This window comes from Salvelinus alpinus, chromosome 9 (assembly GCF_045679555.1).
Source record: "Salvelinus alpinus chromosome 9, SLU_Salpinus.1, whole genome shotgun sequence".
NCBI classification, from domain to species: Eukaryota; Metazoa; Chordata; class Actinopteri; order Salmoniformes; family Salmonidae; genus Salvelinus; species Salvelinus alpinus.
In genome coordinates, this window is record NC_092094.1 from 14,997,148 (window position 1) to 15,017,325 (window position 20,178).

At 41.1% G+C, this 20,178-nt stretch overlaps 1 protein-coding gene and 1 long non-coding RNA gene across 2 annotated transcripts in view; one reads left to right on the forward strand and one right to left on the reverse strand.

Moving 5' to 3' along the window:
* Positions 1-2,238: 2,238 nt before the first annotated feature.
* Positions 2,239-7,888, reverse strand: LOC139584023 (uncharacterized). The gene is made up of 3 exons (XR_011676663.1): positions 7,798-7,888; positions 3,758-3,896; positions 2,239-3,657 (listed from the first exon to the last, which is right to left on the reverse strand). It is a non-coding gene; the product is annotated as an uncharacterized lncRNA (long non-coding RNA).
* A 5,881-nt stretch (positions 7,889-13,769) lies between these two features.
* LOC139584368 (cystic fibrosis transmembrane conductance regulator-like) overlaps positions 13,770-20,178 on the forward strand; it is a 59,618-nt gene continuing 53,209 nt past the window's right edge. Inside the window, exons 1-5 of the mRNA XM_071416103.1 lie at positions 13,770-14,137; positions 15,252-15,362; positions 18,123-18,234; positions 19,127-19,342; positions 19,593-19,682. Of these exons, the coding sequence (XP_071272204.1) occupies positions 14,085-14,137; positions 15,252-15,362; positions 18,123-18,234; positions 19,127-19,342; positions 19,593-19,682 (582 nt within the window). The 5' untranslated portion in view covers positions 13,770-14,084. The remainder of the gene's footprint in view (positions 14,138-15,251; positions 15,363-18,122; positions 18,235-19,126; positions 19,343-19,592; positions 19,683-20,178) is intronic.

The window sequence follows — 20,178 nt, forward strand, 5'->3', positions numbered from 1 at the left end:
GTGTGTGCATGGTGGTGTGTGTGTGTATGTAAGAAGTCGCTTAGGGCCCCAGGCTCCCAAAATGTTTTTATTTTTAGGAACTTGTTATGTCAGTCACTGACAGTCACTCAATTAGCCATGTCAAAAAAAAAAAAATGTATTGATAAATTAGTCTAGCCAGATATCTAAACTTGGCTGACTACCGACCAGGCACGCAGGGCACGTGCCCAGGGGCCCTGACCTCAAGGGGGCCCCCATTGATTTTGTTAGTCACTCTCACTCAAGTATCATTCATTTCAGGAAATTAGCTGTAAAACTACAAAATGTTCTCTTCACTCCATGATATAATGTGTAGAATTGCATTTTCTTTTTACTTTAACACTTAAAGATTTTTTATCTCTGTCGTCAGGAGGGGGGCCACTAAAATGTATTGTTTCTGAGGTGGGGGGCCCCACAAGTGTGTGTGTGTGTGTGCAAGAGTGTCTATTACTATTTAAATTTTATTTTTTCACCTTTATTTAACCAGGTAGGCAAGTTGAGAACAAGTTCTCATTTACAATTGCGACCTGGCCAAGATAAAGCAAAGCACTTCGACACATACAACAACACAGAGTTACACATGGAGTAAAACAAACATAGTCAATAACACAGTAGACAAATAAGTCTATATACGATGTGATCAAATGAGGTGAGATAAGGGAGGTAAAGGCAAAAAAAAGGCCACTTTTAACATTTGCATAAATTAATTTGCATTTGAATTACACTGAACAAAAATATAAACGCAAAATGTATGCACAAAAAGCTTATTTTGCAAAAACGTGGTTTACATCCTTGTTAGTGAGCATTTCTCCTTTGCCACGATAATCCCTCCACCTGACAAGTGTGGCATATCGAAATGCTGATTAAACAGTATAATCATTACACAGGTGCACCTTGTGCTGGAGACAATAAAAGGCCACTCTAAAATATGCAGTTTTGTCACACAACAATGCCATAGATGACTGAAGTTTTGAGGGAGTGTGAAATTGGCATGCTGACTGCAGGAATGTCCACCAGAGCTGTTTCTAGATAATTTAATGTTAATTTCTCTACCATAAGCCTCTTCAACGTTATTTTGGAGAATTTTGCAGTCCTTCTCTATGCAAAGGAGATGTGTCGTGCTAAATGAGGCTTATAGTCTTGCATGAGGTCTTCTCTGTTGCTAATACTGTTTTCTGATCCAGGCCCCTACTTTTTCTTTAAGGTATCTGTGACAAACAGATGCATATCTGTATTCCCAGTCATGTGAAATTCATAGATTAGGGCCTCGTTTATTTATTTCAATTGACTAATTTCCTTATATGAGTTGTAACACAGTAAAATCTTTAAAATTGTTGCATGTTGTGTTTATATTTCTGTTAAGTAAATATAGTATCAAAAATGTTTTGACACGCAATCTAAGTAGGGTGAGTCTAAACATCTCAGCGTTGGTTTGGAGTTAATTGAGCCCCACAGTGTAATACCAGTCGTTTTTCCACCATTCATTTTTCCCATATGAGATTTTAGAAACACTTAAAATTAAGTATGTGTTTGGTGTAGGCTTACCTTGGCGTGACGTTTTGATAAACCGTGTAATTTCTCTCTCGGACAAGGTGAGTTTGATCAATATATTGGCCTCAATTTACTCTCAAAATTGTTAAAGGATAATTAGCAACAGAGAAGACCTCATGCAAGACTACAAATTCCTGCAGGAAGCCACTGCACGTCATCTCTAGCCGACCCTGTCAGCTACCTTCTGTGCCCAATCAATAAGGAATCCATGTGCTGTATTAAAATGAATTGAATTAAATGTGTTGAACTTCTTCAGTCCCCTTTCTCTCTGTCTTAGCTACCCACTGACTACACTTTAGCTAGCTAGTTAGCAGAGCAGTAGATACAAAAATATATATGTTTTTACTTAGCCTATATAATTGTTTGTACAGCATATTGACTTGGGTCTCCATTTCAGACCTTATGGCATTTTTGAAGGATGAGCTTGAGCATTAAAAGGTGGAAAGACTACTGTAAGTCTGGCCATGTGGAGAAGTGCAGCTATGATGAAGGGCAACATACCGGTTTGGTCAGGGCCAGCATGAGGGATAAAATTTATCCTGTGTCGGTGAGTGTAGCTATTAAGAAAAGTTTGAGCATCTTAGCAATACAGTGTGGATACCAGACTTAGATGAGTGATAACTCAGTTCTAGAATGTTGTCATTGATGAGAATGAATCAAAAAATCTATTAACATATTTATTGTTTAGACATCCAGAGACAAATCTTCAAATGTACTTTTTAGGAGTGGTCTGTCATAGAGCAGTAGTTCCCAACCTTTTTCGGCTACTGTATCACCAACTGAATTTCTCTCTGCCCGGAGTACCCTTAAAGTACCCCCATGTGCATTTTACCATTAGGCTTATGGTCTCATGAGTCTTCTCAAGTACCCCCTGTGGGTAGGCCAAGAACCTTCAGGGGTCCTAGTACCTCAGGTCGGGAACCACTGTCAGAGCTATATGCATTCACAGTCTTAATTTGTATGAATGATCCTTCCCATTGTAATTGATAAGTCAAGTGATAAAATCCAAAGTGATCATTAAAAGTTAATAGAAAAACTGCACTAGTCCTCATATGAAAAGTATAGGAAAGTACTGATCCCATTATTTATCTTGTGTATTTCTGTATGGTTGTTGTTTTTAGTGTTGTCTGACACAGATCCTGTATACAGATCGCTGCAGTATGTTAAAACTGCATTAGTTGCAACTCCCAGGAGTAGCTTGAAGGAGTACATCGAACGGTACACTGAGTAGGTTTACTTCTGCAGATCCATCTAACTTGGAGTAGCAACTTCTACATCAGTCAAGTCGGTCAGTCATTTAACTAGTCATGTTCAAACTGTCTTTGTGATTTGTGTGGGGAAAATGTTGAGCCAGTCCCCAACAGCCTGAAGAAACACCTGGTGGGAATAACAAGAACCACAACTAGACTACAAACTAAAGACTATGGAGGCAAGCCTCACTCACTGGACAACGAGTTGAAGCACTCCATTTTCTTAGAACACGGAGGTCACCGCTTCTGGCAAATGTTTCCCTCAGAATGCTGAGCTGAAAAACATGGGATGGAGGATTTATCTGAGATGCTCACCTAGATGACCAGTACAGTCTAGGGTACTATTTGCCCCGAAGGAGGTGAAGTCTTGCGGTGAGCTCTACGACTGTATTTCTGATTATAATTCTCAAGAGGAAAGTTAACCGTCTGAGTCGCGAGATTACTAAAGAGGATCAACAGTGGTTGTCAGATTGTCTGTACTGTACCACAGATGCATTCGGAACAAAACCGTTTCTGTGGTTTGTATGGGAAAAACATTTAGCCCACAAGATGCACCTCAGTGAGAACATTCTGTAATTGTGCCATGGTGGAGATGCCTGAAACTTCAATGTTTCCATTGGAGTCCAAATAAGAAGTAAGTAGAGTTGGATAGGACACACCCTACGAAAATCATCTGGACTGCTTAACTAGACAGAGAGCAAGAGAGAGAGAGAGAATACATCTAAGAATGGGAGAGCCATTACTTCCACCAGATCTCCTTAAGAAGGGTGGCGTTGAACATCATGCACTGCTTCTCATGGGGGGAGCCTGAAGATGTTCTGCATGTCATGCCTCATGTCTAAAACATGGGGGAAAACATAGGAAAAAGGGGAGACAAAAGTCAATTTATAAATTCAATGTTTTACACAATATTGTATCACATTTGATGAGTTACTGACCTGTCCGTCCACAAGCTCGATCGGCTGTAGCCTCTACAACTGACTCTCGTGCTTGGACCACACTGGCACAAGATGTCCATGCACCGGATGGCCTGAGGGATGTGGTGGGTCTTTTTCAATGCTGTATCACCATCTTTATCTGGACAGAGAATGCATTGTTTATCATAACACAAACACACCTTGGACAACGTGACAAGTAGTCCCTCAACACCCAATCCTAAATCATGAGAACCATACACAAACATACTGTGCAGATATACAATGCATTCGGAAAGTATTCAGACCCCTTCCCTTTTTCCACATTTTGTTACGTTACAGCCTTATTCTAAAATTGATTAAATAAAACTTTTCCCCCATCAATCTACACACAATACCCCATAATGACATAATGAAAATTGGTTTATAGAAATTTTTGCAAATTTATAAAAAATTAAAAACAGAAATACCTTATTTATATGTATTTGCTATGAGACTCCAAATTGAGCTCAGATGCATCCTGTTTCTATTGATCATCCTTGAGATTTTTCTACAACTTGATTGGAGTCCACATGTGGTAAATTCAATTGATTGGACATGATTTGGAAAGGCACACACCTGTCTATATAAGGTCCCACAGTTGACAGTGCATGTCAGAGCAAAAACCAAGCCATGACGTCGAAGGAATTGTCCGTAGACCTCTAAGACAGGATTGTGGCGAGGTACAGATCTGGGGGTTGGGTACCAAAACATTTCTGCAGCTTGGAAGGTCAAAAAAGAACACAGTGGCCTCCATCATTCTTAAATGGAAGAAGTTTCGATGCATCAAGACTCTTCCTTGAGCTGGCCGCATGGCTAACTGAGCAATCGGGGAGAACGGCCTTGGTCAGGGAGGTGACCAAGAACCCGATGGTCACTCTGACAGAGCTTCAGAGTTCTTCTATGTTGATGAGAGAACCTTCCAGAAGGACAACCATCTCTGAGGCACTCCACCAATCAGGCCTTTATGGTAGTGTGGCCAGACAAAAGCCACTCCTCAGTAAAAGGCACATGATAGCCCGCTTGGGGTTTGCAAAAAGGCACCTAAAGGACTCTCAGACCATGACAAACAAGGTTATCTGGTCTGATGAAACCAAGAGCGCTCAGACTGGGGCGAAGGTTCACCTCAACAGGACAACGACCCTAAGCACACAGCCGCAGGAGTGGCTTCGGGACAGGTATCTGAATGTCCTTGAGCCCGGACTTGAACCTATCTAACATATCTGAAGATACCTAAAAATAGCTGTACAGAAATGCTCCCCATCCATCCTGACAGAGCTTGAGAGGATCTGCAGAGAAGAATGGGAGAAACTCCCCAAATACAAGTGTGCCAAGCTTGTAGCGTCATACCCAAGAAGACTCAAGGCTGTAATCGCTGCCAAAGGTGCTTCAACATACTAATGTAGCTAGCCAACCAAGGTGCCTAACTAGCTAGCCCACCAGGCGATATTTAGCTAGCTAGCTAGTTAACATTAGCTCACCTTTCATGTAGTCAGACTTTACTACGTGGTGACATGCTAGTTAACGATCCTTGCCATGGTGCCGTGCTAACGTTAGCTAGTATATCACTACATCAAAAAGTATGACTACAAGAACTGTGAGCTAAGGTTAACTAGCTGGCTTGTCAATAATAAAAGGTCACAACAGTAATTTTGCTAGCCTATGCTGGTTTTCTTTTTACTTGTAAGAAGGATAACCGGTGTTATACACGTAACTACAGTCAGTGGTTATCTAGTTCATTTTCATAAGCACTTAGCTAACCACAGATCTTTGACGTATTACCCCAAATAGTTTGTTAGCAGCTAGCAAACGGCTTAGCTTATCACACGGCTCCAGCGACGGCTCTTAATTACAGGTTGGAAAACGATAAAATGCACGTGTGCTTATCGGAGTAGTGGTTACAATCGGGTACATAGCACAGAACCATCCTTGCTTCTATCAACAGAGATACCTAAGGTTAGCTAGCTAGCTATAAAGGCCAGGGTAATTTTCAAAAATCTAGTTTAAAAAAATGCTACTGTAGGTTATTTGAAAAATGCTGAACAACAATCAACATGATAAATACACGATATCAATTATGTAATCGAGAAACTACAAAAAGGCTATTATTTACTTGTTATTCTATTTGGCTTGACTTGGTAGGTTACTTGCTACTTGTTGACGTGAGTTTGAATGGAGAAATGGAGGTTTATCCAACCCTTGAAACACTGCCTTGAGTGACTAAGTCAAAGCTTGCGACAGGATGTGTAGTTCTGTATGATAGTCACATTAGCGGCTAATTAGCATTTCATTTAGATGGGGTAAATGCAGGTGAATATATTGATAAAAGTGACCTTGTCCGAGAGAGATTTACACGGTCATCAAAACATCACGCCAGGGTAAGCCTATATGAAACACAGACCTTTTATGAAGTGGTTCTAAAATCTCCTATGGAAAAATGAATGGTGGAAAAACAGTTGGAACAATTTCCGTGTTTGACCTCTAGGTTTTATGGGTATTGTGACTCATACTGTGGTATACTATAGCTTAAGCGTTAAAAAAGGAGGTAGGTCTAGAATTGTATTACCATTCTAGTCAGTGGCCCTTTTTTTTGCCATTGTAATGCATTGGTATCCATAGCAACGGCTCCCGTTTGGGCTGCTCAATGATGCGATATGAAAGAGCTGTTAGCTGACGTTAGCTAGCTGCTTTTTGTCACTCTAAACTCTGACAAACAGCTGTAAGCGTTTACTCTAAGTTGTATGAGTATCCATAGCAACCATAGTATCTATAGCAACAGCTCCGCTTGAGCTGATCAATGATGAAGTGGCCGTCATTGTAAATAAGAATTTGTTCTTAACTGACTTGCCTAGTTAAATAAAGGTTACATTTTACAAAAAAATGGGTTTTATTGAGACATAAGAAACCTGTTAGCTGATGTTAGCTTCTTTTTTCCCCCGTCACTCTAAACTCCTACAAAAACAGCTGTATCGTTAGATCCATTGCGGAAATGTTTGTTCCGCAGACAGATTCGAATTGCAGAGTAGACAGATGGCATACCCTCTAACTTTTTCTCTAACTTATTCGGAAAGTGGTCAAAATGTCAGTTGTTCATAAAAAGTTGAAGAAAATGTTGTTGATGCGGTCACTTAAACAGCTGTAACGTTTGATTGGTACCAAATAATTGTGTTATTGTTTCAGATTTGAATAGCAGAGAAGTAGAGGAAGATGTCATACCCTCTAACTTTTTGTGTAAGTGTTTCGCAAAGTGGTCAAAGTAGCTGATTTGTGTCAAAAGTTGCATTTACAGTGAATGGAATTAGGAAGTAGTGATGTCACAATGAGGAGCTTTAGAATGTTGAAATGTTGAATGAAGATGGACAAAAAGAAAGACACAAAAATGTCTAGTTTAAAAAGTATTAATAATATTTTAAAAAGTTGTATGCAAGCACATTATTCCAGACCAGTCTGCATATTTTAAAAGTTTGAATGGCGTTTCTAGTTTAAACGGTGTAAGAGGAGTAGCATGCAGAAGAAGAAGAATAAGAAAAAGAGGTATGACGATTAAAGTTTTGCTTTGCGAGTCCCACCTAATAAAAAGTATGACAAGAATTTAAAGTCGGGAATAAGAAGAAGTATAACGAATATGTAAAGTTGGGACTTGCGAAGCAAAAGTTTGCCTTTGTAGCAGTACATTCACCACTCTCTCAAACGTTTAACTATGCCCTCCCACCGCACAGGCCGAGGGACTGGGGTGAAACGAACTACCCCAGCTCGGAGCCCGCTCAATTGAGCAACTAGAAACCCTGCAGACAGTGTGTTTGCGAGATACCGGGAAAAACTGTCCCGCGACTCTACACACATCCCAATACAAACAAAAACTGACTCTCGGAGAAGGAGTGCACAACTGGTAATGTAAATAGTCGCTTATAGCTGCCACCAGAGACTTCTATTGCAGTAATGTTGACGGTTTCTGGCAAGTATTACTTAGCCAGCTAGGATGAAGGAGAACTAACGTTAAACGGAGTAAGAAATACATTACTAACTTCTCATATGCTACTGGGACAGACAGTGGCGTGGTGCTCACGGGTGATCAGTGGTGTGGCTGAGGAAGGCTGGTAAAGCAGAGGAAGCAAGCAGAGAGGTTAGTACAGTGGTTCCCAAAAGTGGGGTCGGAGCCCCTTGTGGGGTCCCCTGAGGAAATCTGTACTAATCTTATCAAACAAGTTAGGAACGTAAAAAAATAAGATATGTTTCATATATGAACATTTCCACATGGCCTATCTTCCATATAGGCCGACATTAAAATGCAAACAATACAGTAAAAAAAATGTCATAGGTTTCTGTTTCGTCTCTGATGCTACGTGTCAGTGTGAATCATTTCTAATATTTCTCCCTTTCAGTGGTATAACATTACAATTGTATAACTAATAGGCTATGTTTTTGTAGACCTTCAGCAGCTAAGGTGATAATGGCTGGGGTCATTTTAGCTTGTTTTGGCTCTTCTCCAAATAGCATATTAAAGTTTTTTAATTGTAAGTGTAACGGATGTGAAATGGCTAGCTAGTTAGCGGTGGTGCGCGCTAATAGCGTTTCAATCGGTTACGTCACTCGCTTTGAGACCTTGAAGTAGTGGTTCCCCTTGCTCTGCAAGGGCCGCAGCATTTGTGGAGCGATGGGTAACGATGCTTCGTGGGTGACTGTTGTTGATGTGTGCAGAGGGTCCCTGGTTCGCGCCCGAGGGGACGGATGTAAAGTTATACTGTTACATAAATAAATGCAGTAAATGAGCATCAACTTTCAGAAACAGCCACAACTTTCAGAAACACCCCTCCTTCCAGACCTCACTAAAACTCCAATCTTGGTTACGGCCCTGACCATGGTAGCTGTTTGGAGAATAGGGATTTTGCATGGTCTCACCTGATGGTGAACTGAGAAACACTGTTTGTAACCCGGCACGAGAGAATACCTGATGTGTCCTACACTCTTTGAAAAGTGATCTTCGGCTGTCCCTATAGGAGCCCCCTTTTGGGATCCATGTAGAACCGCAACTCTTCATGGGCTCCCGAGTGGCGCAGCGGTCGAAGGCACTATATCGCAGTGCTAGGGGCATCACTACAGACCCTGGTTCAATTCCAGGCTGTATCACAACCGGCCGTGATTGGGAGTCCCATAGGGCGGTGCACAATTGGCCCAGTGTCGTCTGGGTTAGGGTTTGGTCGGGGTGGGCCATCATTGTAAATAAGAATTTGTTCTTAGCTGACTTTTTATTAGAATTTTTATTTAACCTTTATTTAACTAGGCAAGTCATTTTCAATGACATTGCCTAGTTAAATTAAAAAATTTAAATAAAATAAAAACTCTCTGGAAAGGGTTCTACATGGAACCAAATGTGTGATACCTGAAACCAAAAAAGGGTTATCCTATGGGGACTACCGAAAAACCCTTTTGGGTTGTAGCACCTTTTTTTCTAAGAGTGTACTGATTATGATGATGGGTCAAGATGTGAGAGAACACTGTTTGTAGCCCACTAGCATGCTTTTTAAAGGCTACAAAGGAAGTTAAGGCTGGCTTTCACTTTTTATCTGTGTTCCATAATGGAATGTCTTGACTTTTTCGTCCTCCCTAAAACTGTACTGATTAAGTTGTGATTAAGCTGATAGAAAGTTTCAAGTTCTCTCAGCAGAGCCGTGTTTGTTTTTGCTCCAGTAATCTCAGAATACGATTGTAAGAATTGTTGGTACTATGCCTTGAATTGTTGGTACTATGCCTTTTGATGTCTGACATGGTGTGATCTGATCATTCTACAGCAATTTGTGAATGACATTGTTGAATCATTTGTTTCCTATCTCTATCTCTACTTGTTTCCTATCTCTACTCTAACGTTTTGTGAGTAAATACACTCAGGTTATTAAAATATAATACAGTATTGTGCATTAAGTAGCCTATTTTATTCTAAAGCCATTGGATGTAGCCCACACTATTTATTTTTTTCTTGTTATTTCAAAGTGTAGAAGAGTTGTTCCACAGAGTGAATCCTTTTTGTGTAGTGTAACTTGTTGAAAAAGGACGTTTGTTTTCACCAAATTTGAACGTTCTGTCATGAAGAGCACATGTTCAACTTAATAAAAAACATGTTTTCCCATCTTAAAGCTTCAATATGTAACTTCTTGGGTGAGACCCCACCAATTCACATAGAAAAGTGAGTTATAGATCTGTCACTCTCATTGAAAGCATGTCTAAGAAGCGGTAGATCTGTTCTATGTGCGCTATTTATATGCTTCCCATTCCTAAGTTTAGTTTTTGCTTTACTTTCGGTTTTGTACACCAGCCTCAAACAGCTGAAAATACAATATTTTTGGTTAATGAAAATATATCTCTCAGCATTTTAAATTGTATAATGATTCTCTACACATAATTCCCCCCAAAATTGTACCCTTATTTTACCAGGTAAGTTGACTGAGAACACATTCTCATTTACAGCAATGACCTGGGGAATAGTTATAGGGGAGAGGATGAGGGCCAGATTGGTACGAGGGCCAGTTTGGTACGAGGGCCAGATTGGTACGAGGGCCAGACTGGTACTAGGGCCAGATTGGGAATTTAGCCAGGACACCGTGGTTAACACCCCTACTCTTCTGATAAGTGCCATGGGATCTTTAGTGACCACAGAGAGTCAAGACATCTGTTTAACGTCCCATCTGAAAGACGGCACCCTACACAGGGCAATGTCCCCAATCACCGGGGCATTTTTTTTTAGACCAGAGGAAAGAGTGCCTCCTACTGGCCATACGAGAAGCCTTTTTAGTTCCTTTTACTGCACACATTTAGTTTCATCATTTTAAAAGATATTGCATCTCCTCCTTTTTGGAAGATTTTGGCTTTCTGATAATGTATCAATAATAACAAATAAAAATGTTCAATACAAGTTGGGCATAAACAAAAATTTGACCGTCTCTCAAACCTGATTCTGGGGCCCATTCTTCCCGCACTGTCACTGTCCTCAAGCCCACTGTCCTCACAATCAGAGGGTATGCTCGATTAGGCTCCTTTCGCCCATAGAATGTCCCTGTGTTCATTGCCTGTGAAGGCTGGGAATGTCAGTGGATATGTTGGCGTACCATTGACCAAGGCCATCATTTTACATCAAATTATATGTCATTCATTGAGCATTATATTGCCCTGAAAAGTTGTCTACTAAACAACATTTCCCTGAGGCAACAAAAAAAGTAGCCTCTCTTAACAAAAATAATATTATTTTTTTGAAATATACAGTACCAGTCAAAAGTTTGGACACGCCTACTAATTCAAGGGTTTTTCTTTATTTTTTCTATGTTCTCTATTGTAGAATAATAGTGAAGACATCAAAACTATGAAATAACACATATATCGATGTACATATCTACATATCATGTAGTAACTAAAAAAGTAAAAAATATATTTTATATTTGAGATTCTTCAAAGTAGCCACCCTTTGCCTTGATGACAGCTTTGCACACTCTTGGCATTCTCTCAACCAGCTTCATGAGGTAGTCACCTGAAATGCATTTCAATTAACAGGTGTGCCTTGTTAAAAGTTAATTTGTTGAATTCCTTTCCTTCTTAATGTGTTTGAGCCAATCAGTTGTGTTGTGACAAGGTAGGGGTGGTATACAGAAGATAGGGCTATTTGGTGAAAGAACAAGTCCATATTATGGCAAGAACAGCTCAAATAAGCAAAGAGAAACGACAGTCCATCATTACTTTAAGACATGAAGGTCAGTCAATCTGATAAATCTCCAGAACTTTGAAAGTTTCTTCAAGTGCAGTCGCATTAACCATCAAGGACTATGATGAAACTGGCTCTCATGAGGTCCGCCACAGGAAAGGAATACCCAGAGTTACCTCTGCTGCGGAGGATAAGTTCATTACATTTAACATTTACATTTAAGTCATTTAGCAGACGCTCTTATCCAGAGCGACTTACAAATTGGTGCATTCACCTTATGACATCCAGTGGAACGGCCACTTTACAATAGTGCATCTAAATCTTTTAAGGGGGGGGAGTGAGAAGGATTACTTTATCCTATCCTAGGTATTCCTTAAAGAGGTGGGGTTTCAGGTGTCTCCGGAAGGTGGTGATTGACTCCGCTGTCCTGGCGTCGTGAGGGAGTTTGTTCCACCATTGGGGGGCCAGAGCAGCGAACAGTTTTGACTGGGCTGAGCGGGAACTGTACTTCCTCAGTGGTAGGGAGGCGAGTTAGAGTTACTAGCCTCAGACATTGCAGCCCAAATAAATGCTTCACAGAGTTCAAGTAACAGACACATCTCAACATCAACTGTTCAGAGGAGACTGCGTGAATCAGGCCTTCATGCTCGAATTGCTGCAAAGAAACCACTACTAAAGGACACCAATAATAAGAAGAGACTTGCTTAGGCCAAGAAACATGAGCAATGGACATAAGACCGGTAGAAATCTGTCCTTTGGTCGGATGAGTCCAAATGTGAGATTTTTTGTTCCAACCACCGTGTCTTTGTGAGACGCAGAGTAGGTGGACGGTGAACGGATGATCTCCGCATGTGAAGCATGGAGGAGGAAGTGTGATGTTGTGGGGGTGCTTTGCTGGAGACACTGTCTGTGATTTATTTAGAATTCAAGGCACACTTAACCAGCATGGCTCCCACAGAATTCTGCAGCGATACGCCATCCCATCTGGTTTGCGCTGAGTGGGACGTTCATTTGTTTTTCAACAGGACAATGACCCAACTCACCTCCAGGCTGTGTAAGGGCTATTTGACCAAGAAGGAGAGTGATGGAGTGCTGCAGCAGATGACCTGGCCTTCACAATCACCTGACCTCAACCCAATTGAGATGGTTTGGGATGAGTTGGACCGCAGAGTGAAGGAAAAGCAGCCAACAAGTGCACAGCATATGTGGGAACTCCTTCAAGACTGTTGGAAAAGCTACTTTAATGAATATAAAATCTCAAATATATTTTGATTTGTTTCACACTTTTTTGGTTACTACAGAATTCCATATGTGTTCTTTCATAGTTTTGATGTTTACACTATTATTCTACAATGTAGAAAATAGTGAAATAAAGAAAAACCCTTGAATGAGTAGGCGTGTCCAAACTTTTGACTGGTACTGTATATAAAAACAAAATATATATAAAAAAAACTATAAAATATGCTTCTTTAGAGGTTATTACACTATTACTTTTTTTTGTCAATTTATCTCTTGAAACATGCAAAATAATTACATGTAACGTTACTGTACTTTTCACTCACACAATGCACTCAGGTCGCTATTGGTTCCTGATTCTTTCAGTCGGTATGGTGTCTCAATTGGGGGAGGGACCTTCTTGGTCCCTCCCCCAATTGAGACACCATACAGACTTCTGGACCTCATTAGATTGTTTACAGACATGTCATCACATATTGTCATCACATATTGTCATGTGTAGGAATTTTAACAAATATATATGGGTAGTGTGAGGGGATAAAATGTTTCCTGGTGCCGATGTGCAGTAGAGGGTTAAAAATCAGATTTATTGAATTTTCCATATGGTCTATATTAAAGGGCACTTAGTTTAATATAACATGCATTTAAAATTAATTTCGTGGAATGACCCACAAAAAAGATTGAACCTACTTTGTCTTGAATATTCTCCAGACTAACTCTATCATCTAATCTTTTTAGACTAATGTTTTCATCGCTTGGAGCCTCAGGTGATATAACTGGGTTTTCTGAAGGGCCACATTCATTCTATAAAATGTATGATATCACATATCCTCCCATTGATTCAAATAATAGGTCACATAATTGCAGAAGAGGTGATTTCTCTGAAACCTGCCTGCTAAAAGTGGTACGCCGTGTAGTAGTTTATGTCTCTGCAAATTGGGGTGCCACAATATGCAACCCGTGTCATTTTTTGCAGAGGCCTGTCAGTATGGAAATGACGCGCTCGGGATCTTTGGCGAGACCATAAATGATTCTCTTGCTAACCACCGTGTTCTCATTGTTAGGATCAAGGAAAGGACAAGACAGCCCATTTGCTGCGGTCCGTGTTGTGCGCTCCGCAGTGTGTGAGAACAGTGAATGCTGATCTGAGAAGTCGGATAGTGCGATAGTGGGTTGGATAGTGGTCGCAGCTCCGGGTTGGGAAGAGACAATTTCACAACAGTGACATCACCTCTGATCTGCGCATTTAGGCTACAATCGGCACAAGGTGGGACAGTCAGAAAAGCACAAGCCCTGGGTTATCCTCGAGAAAAAGGGAAGCATAGGGACACAAATGTGAGTGACACAGCGACACAGGTGCAGTGAAATCAAACTGGCGGTGCTCTTAGGATGCAGAAGTCACCCGTGGAAGATGCAAACTTCCTCTCCAAATATTTCTTCTGGTAAGGAATGATATGTTTTCTTCATCTATGTGCCGGCTGATTTGACGCGTAAATGAACCATGGAATGATTTTCTAGACGTGGTTGCCAGATTTGGAGAGCGCACTGTTGTTGAAAGGGGACCAGGTCAGGTCAAGGCAGGTCCCATGAATCTTACTTATTATTTTATAGATGTTTCAATGGTCACTTTTAGGGCAACTATGCACCATAGACAGTTTCTGTGTCCTGTTTTGCTCTGAGAGGAAATTCCAGCAGCCCCTTTGCGCTCCAGTGCGTCACGTGTCGATTGTCCTCCAACTTTCATAATGATTATCTTTGTATGAAATGTGTAATTGATACTAAACATCTTTCGTCATTTTTCAGGCGCGTAAAAGACTTCTACATTGTGATCTTGTAGCCTACAATAGGCCTACTCACCACACGCTTCCTGACATTAGAAAAGCCCATGTCATCCCAAAACTCATTATAATGCACATAGTCTACTCAGGATTGCCTATATATTTTTTAAACAAATAGATATTCAGCTATCTTTTAACTATCTATATAGCTATCTAAGATGTAGTAGGCCTAATTCTCCAGCTACATACACTCTGCTATTTGCTTGCTGTTTGATTTTGTCACCCTATAGATATGACTGGGCGTTTGTTTAATTAATTTATACATTTATCTGTGGTCAACTTCGGAGGACATTGATCTATGTAGGTACCTCAGAAGTAGGCTATATTCTATATTCTATACACGCTGTATAGCTACTCACTTGTTGTGAGTTTCCCACTGCAAAAACTGGTTGAATCAACGTTGTTTACATGTCATTTTAAAATAAGGTTAAATCAACGTGGAAAACTGATTGGATTTGCAAAAAGTCCTTAACATGAGGGAATATTGTATTTTTTTCATCCAACTGTTAACCTAAATCCAATGACATGGCGACATTTAAAAAAAAAAAAGTAATGTTGAATTATAATGAATTGATAACTCCATCAAATGTAAATTTAAACAGGACTTTGAAATGATGTCTGTGCTCAGTGGGATAATGTGTTCGCTTGTGTGAGTGGAGAAATGTGATAGGAGTTCATTACCAACCTAACCTCCTATACCCATTTGGTTGTTTTGCAGGTGGACATCTCCACTGTTGAGGAAGGGCTTCAGAAAGAAGTTGGAGTTGACAGATGTTTATAAAGCACCATATTTTGATCTCGCAGACAATCTTTCTGAACGACTAGAAAGGTTTGTATCAGCCAAAGTGCCTCACTTTATGAAAATGTAAGGCACGGTGGACTCATATTAAATTGATATAACCATTTTATAACTATTATTCTTAATCTAAATCAGAATCACAGATGTGTGCGGCATTGGAAGTTACTAAATACAAAATTAGAAACTAATTGGATTACACACAAGTAGCCTACTTAGAGAACCTATTTTTACTTATGTCTTATAGTTATTAATTTGATTCCAGCCATATGAATGATATAGAACACAAAATATTTTGATAGAGGATTAGCCTCATGCTATATCAATATATCAAATTGAGTGCTCCTGTTGGCATTGTTGTTGGTCCCTTCTTTGTTGTTGTCTTGTTGAGTTGTGAGAGTTGATCATTCATGTTTCTTACTGCCCTTTAAGTGTATTTACTGTAATAACCCCCCATCCATTCCACCGCCCATCCAATGATTGCAATGATTAGCTAAGGAACTGGAAATTCTAGACAGACAACCCCAACCTTAAATATGGGATGGTTTTTCGTTGGAAGTGGACAGACAAACATAAACCTTAGCGTGTCCCAAACAAACACACTGGAGACGGGATGAGTCAGGCTGGGCTCTCTCTCTCTAACGTCCGCCTCTCAATTCAATTCAATGGGCTTTATTGGCATGGGAAACATGTGTTAACATTGCCAAAGCAAGTGAGGTAGATAATATACAAAAATGAAATAAACAATAAAAATTAACAGTAAACATTTTTCAAAACAATAAAGACATTACAAATGTCATATTATGTATATATACAGTGTTGTAACAATGTACAAATGTTTAAAGTACACAAGGGGAAATAAATAAGCATAAATATGGGTTGTATTTACAATGGTGTTTGTTCTTCACTGGTTGCCCTTTTCTTGTGGCAACAGGTCACAAATCATGCTGCTGTGATGGCACACTGTGGAATTTCACCCAGTAGATATGGGAGTTTATCAAAATTGGGTTTGTTTTCGAATTCTTTGTGGATCTGTGTAATCTCTCTCAATCTCACTTTCTCTCCAATCCCTCTGTCCCTTTCTTTCTCTAAGTCTCTCCCCTTTCCCTTTCCCCTCACTGTATGTGCCCTCTCCTCTCCGCTCTGTCCCCGTTATTTAAGAGCAAGTAAATGTCACACCTTTGAGAGGATTGTAGAAAGAAGAAAGAAAAAAGGGAAGGATCTTAGGCCACCCGTTAAATGCCGCCCGTGTTTTCGCCCCCGAAACAATGCAAACACAACCCTTCCCCATGATGACCCTGCTGCGGGGGCCCCTATGGGGCGGGGGCAGGGGCAGCGTCACAGTAAAGGGTGCCAGCAGCCCTCTAAATGGGTGTTAAAGTCGACCTTTAAAAGGGCCAGATGCCCGGAGAGTGATAAATGACCGGGTCATTTTTTAAATCTGCCAAATACTGTTGGTAGCTGCATGGGAATTTGAACTTTACATTGAATTAACAGGTTGGTATGGTCCCTCAATCTATGATGCGCACACGTGTTCTCTTACACTCTCTTTCTCTGTCTCTCTTTCTCTCTCAATCTCTCACTGTTTCTCTCTCTTTCTCTGTCTCTTTCTCTCTCAATCTCTCACTGTTTCTCTCTCTTTCTCTGTCTCTCTTTCTCTCTCAATCTCTCACTGTTTCTCTCTCTTTCTCTGTCTCTCTTTCTCTCTCAATCTCTCACTGTTTCTCTCTCTTTCTCTGTCTCTTTTTCTCTCTCAATCTCTCACTGTTTCTCTCTCTTTCTCTGTCTCTCTTTCTCTCTCAATCTCTCACTGTTTCTCTCTCTTTCTCTGTCTCTCTTTCTCTCTCAATCTCTCACTGTTTCTCTCTCTTTCTCTTTCTCTCTCAATCTCTCAATCTCTCACTGTTTCTCTCTCTTTCTCTGTCTCTCGTTCACTGTCAATCTCTAACTGTTTCTCTCTCTTTCTCTGTCTCGCTTTCTCTCTCAATCTCTCACTGTTTCTCTCTCTTTCTCTGTCTCTCTTTCTCTCTCAATCTCTCACTGTTTCTCTCTCTTTCTCTGTCTCTCTTTCTCTCTCAATCTCTCACTGTTCTCTCTCTTTCTCTGTCTCTCTTTCTCTCTCAATCTCTCACTGTTTCTCTCTCTTTCTCTTTCTCTCTCAATCTCTCAATCTCTCACTGTTTCTCTCTCTTTCTCTGTCTCTCGTTCACTGTCAATCTCTAACTGTTTCTCTCTCTTTCTCTGTCTCGCTTTCTCTCTCAATCTCTCACTGTTTCTCTCTCTTTCTCTGTCTCTCTTTCTCTCTCAATCTCTTCCCCTTCTCTCTCTCTCTCTCTCTCTCTCTCTCTCTCTCTCTCTCTCTCTCTCTCTCTCTCTCTCTCTCTCTCTCTCTCTCTCTCTCTCTCTCTCTCTCTCTCTCTCTCTCTCTCTCTCTCTCTCTCTCTCTCTCTCTCTCTCTCTCTCTCTCACTTTCTCTCTCTCTCTCTCTGTCTCTCTTTCTCAATCTCTCACTCTGTCTCTATCTATCTCTCTCTCTCAATCTCTCTCTCTCTCTCTCTCTCACACATTTTCAAATTTTTTCCTCCTCCATTTTTCTTATAAATGTTGTCATCTTTTTCTCTTTCCTCTTGTTCTCCCTCGTTTGTTAAGGTCTCTGCACTCCGTTTAATAAATTAACCAAATCACCCAGGTTATACACCAGTGCCCTGAACAATGTGCCCCTACTTTTACTGTTAGCTAATGTGTGTGTTTTTTAACAGTTTCTAACTCCTCTGGTCTGTGTTCTTGGTGTAGAGAATGGGATCGAGAAGTGGCATCGGCCAAGAAGAAGCCTCGGCTCTTGCGGGCACTCTCCCGTTGTTTCCTCTGGCCTTTTGTGTTCTACGGAATCCTGCTGTACTTTGGGGTGAGTCCATCTCCGCGTAAAGCACAGTTGGCCAACGGTTACCTGGAGAGGCTGCAGTTTAACAGTCTATTTGATCAGGTGTGTTGGAGCTGGGCTGGAGCAAAAGCCTGCACACATTGTGGGCACCGGAGTTTGCCACGTTTGTCAAAAAAGCCTCCATACTTTATTAGTACGATACCAGATAATGAATCACTTTGTATTTAAAATGTAGGTCACTGTTTGGTTCTTATTATAGTGTTATTTCACCCAGCACCTAAGTATACTGTGATACGCACATGACAATATCTCGCATATGAGAACATGTCATGTATTGTGACAGCAGACGTGTTATACCATTGCTAGGGTTGTGTGTGTGATCAATTCCATTTAAATTCAGGAGGGAAATGGAAATTTCCAATTAAAAAAAAAAAAAATTAAAAGCGCCCATTTATTGTCAATGAGGAGTTGACAAGGAGTTCAAATTCACTTCCTAAATTGATGGAGGGAGTTGGAACTGGAATGGAACTGACCTCAACCCAACCCAGGCTGGCTGTTAGCCTGTTCTGTCCTGTACGTGTGTGTTACTTACTAGTGAATTAGTGGCATGACCAGAGTATTGAGAAGATGCATGTGTCACTGCAGTGTGAGTATCCCAGTGTCCCCGGCTCGGAGAGGAAGCTGACGTCAGTAGCAGGTCTTGCGTAACCTAGTGGTGTGGGGTGTTCCCCGTGGAACCTTCTAGGAATGCCCATCAGTTCAGTTCAGAGTTGATTGGAAATAAGACTAGAGGTATCAGCAAGGTACATCATTAAGACAATGATATCAAACTGCCACTAAATTGTATTTTGTAGGATAGATTCTGAACTCTTTACATCAACGTCTCTGGATGTTTTTTTTTTCTCTTTTCTTACAGGAGGCGTCGAAGACAGTGCAGCCCCAGCTCCTGGGTCGTATAATCGGCTCGTTTGACCCCATCCATGCCCCTGAGCGGGAGCAGGGTTACTACCTAGCCCTGGGTCTCTGTCTTCTCTTCACTGCTCGCTTCCTGCTCCTGCAGCCAGCCATCTTTGGACTGCACCACCTGGGCATGCAGATACGCATCGCTCTCTTCAGCCTCATCTATAAGAAGGTTTGGGGGGGGGGGGGTGGTGTGTGTGTTTGTGTGGGCAGGGTGTGGGTGTGTGTATGGGCACATCTTTGGCATGCCACCACCTTGGCAGGCATGAAGATCTACATTGCCCTCTTCAGTGTAGCCAGACTCTTGTGTGAGGGTCGGGCTGTGTGGCTGCCACACCCTCTTAGTGTCATACTGCAGCCTCTCCTGCTTCAGCTTTTTAACCCTTTGTGTCTGTCCTAACCCCTGACCTTTGACACTTCAGACTCTGAAGCTGTCCAGCCGGGTCCTGGACAAGATCAGCACAGGTCAGCTGGTCAGCCTGATGTCAGCCCACCTCAACAAACTGGATGAGGTAAGAACCACCCAACTCATCTGCTGTACTAACCCTAACCTCAACCTCAATAATCTCGATGAGAACTAAGGACCTAAGTAATCTACTTTTTAACTGTCAGTTTACCAGGTTAGTCGACTGAGAATGCATTCTCCTCTATAACAATGATGCCAAGAAGAGCATTGTCTTATGTCAGAAAGCGTGATTTTCTTCACCGTTGCATAAGAGTGACGAAACGTGTCAGAAGACAATGGGGGAAAAGTTTCAGTGGTGAAAAGGTGGGGGATTTGAATGAGCCAGTTAGTTAGGGGATAGTTAGGTGGCCATGGTGGTATGAGGGGACCAGGTTGAAGGGGCCAGGTTGGGCCAGTATACTGTAGTCAAGGGCAGGAATGACATTTTGCAATCTCAACTACTTTGAATCATTGTTGCATCGTCATCCAAACACCAAGCTATGCTTTCTACGAATTGAGACACCACAACTCTAGCTGTGCTCCCAGGAATATCTCCCAATTGA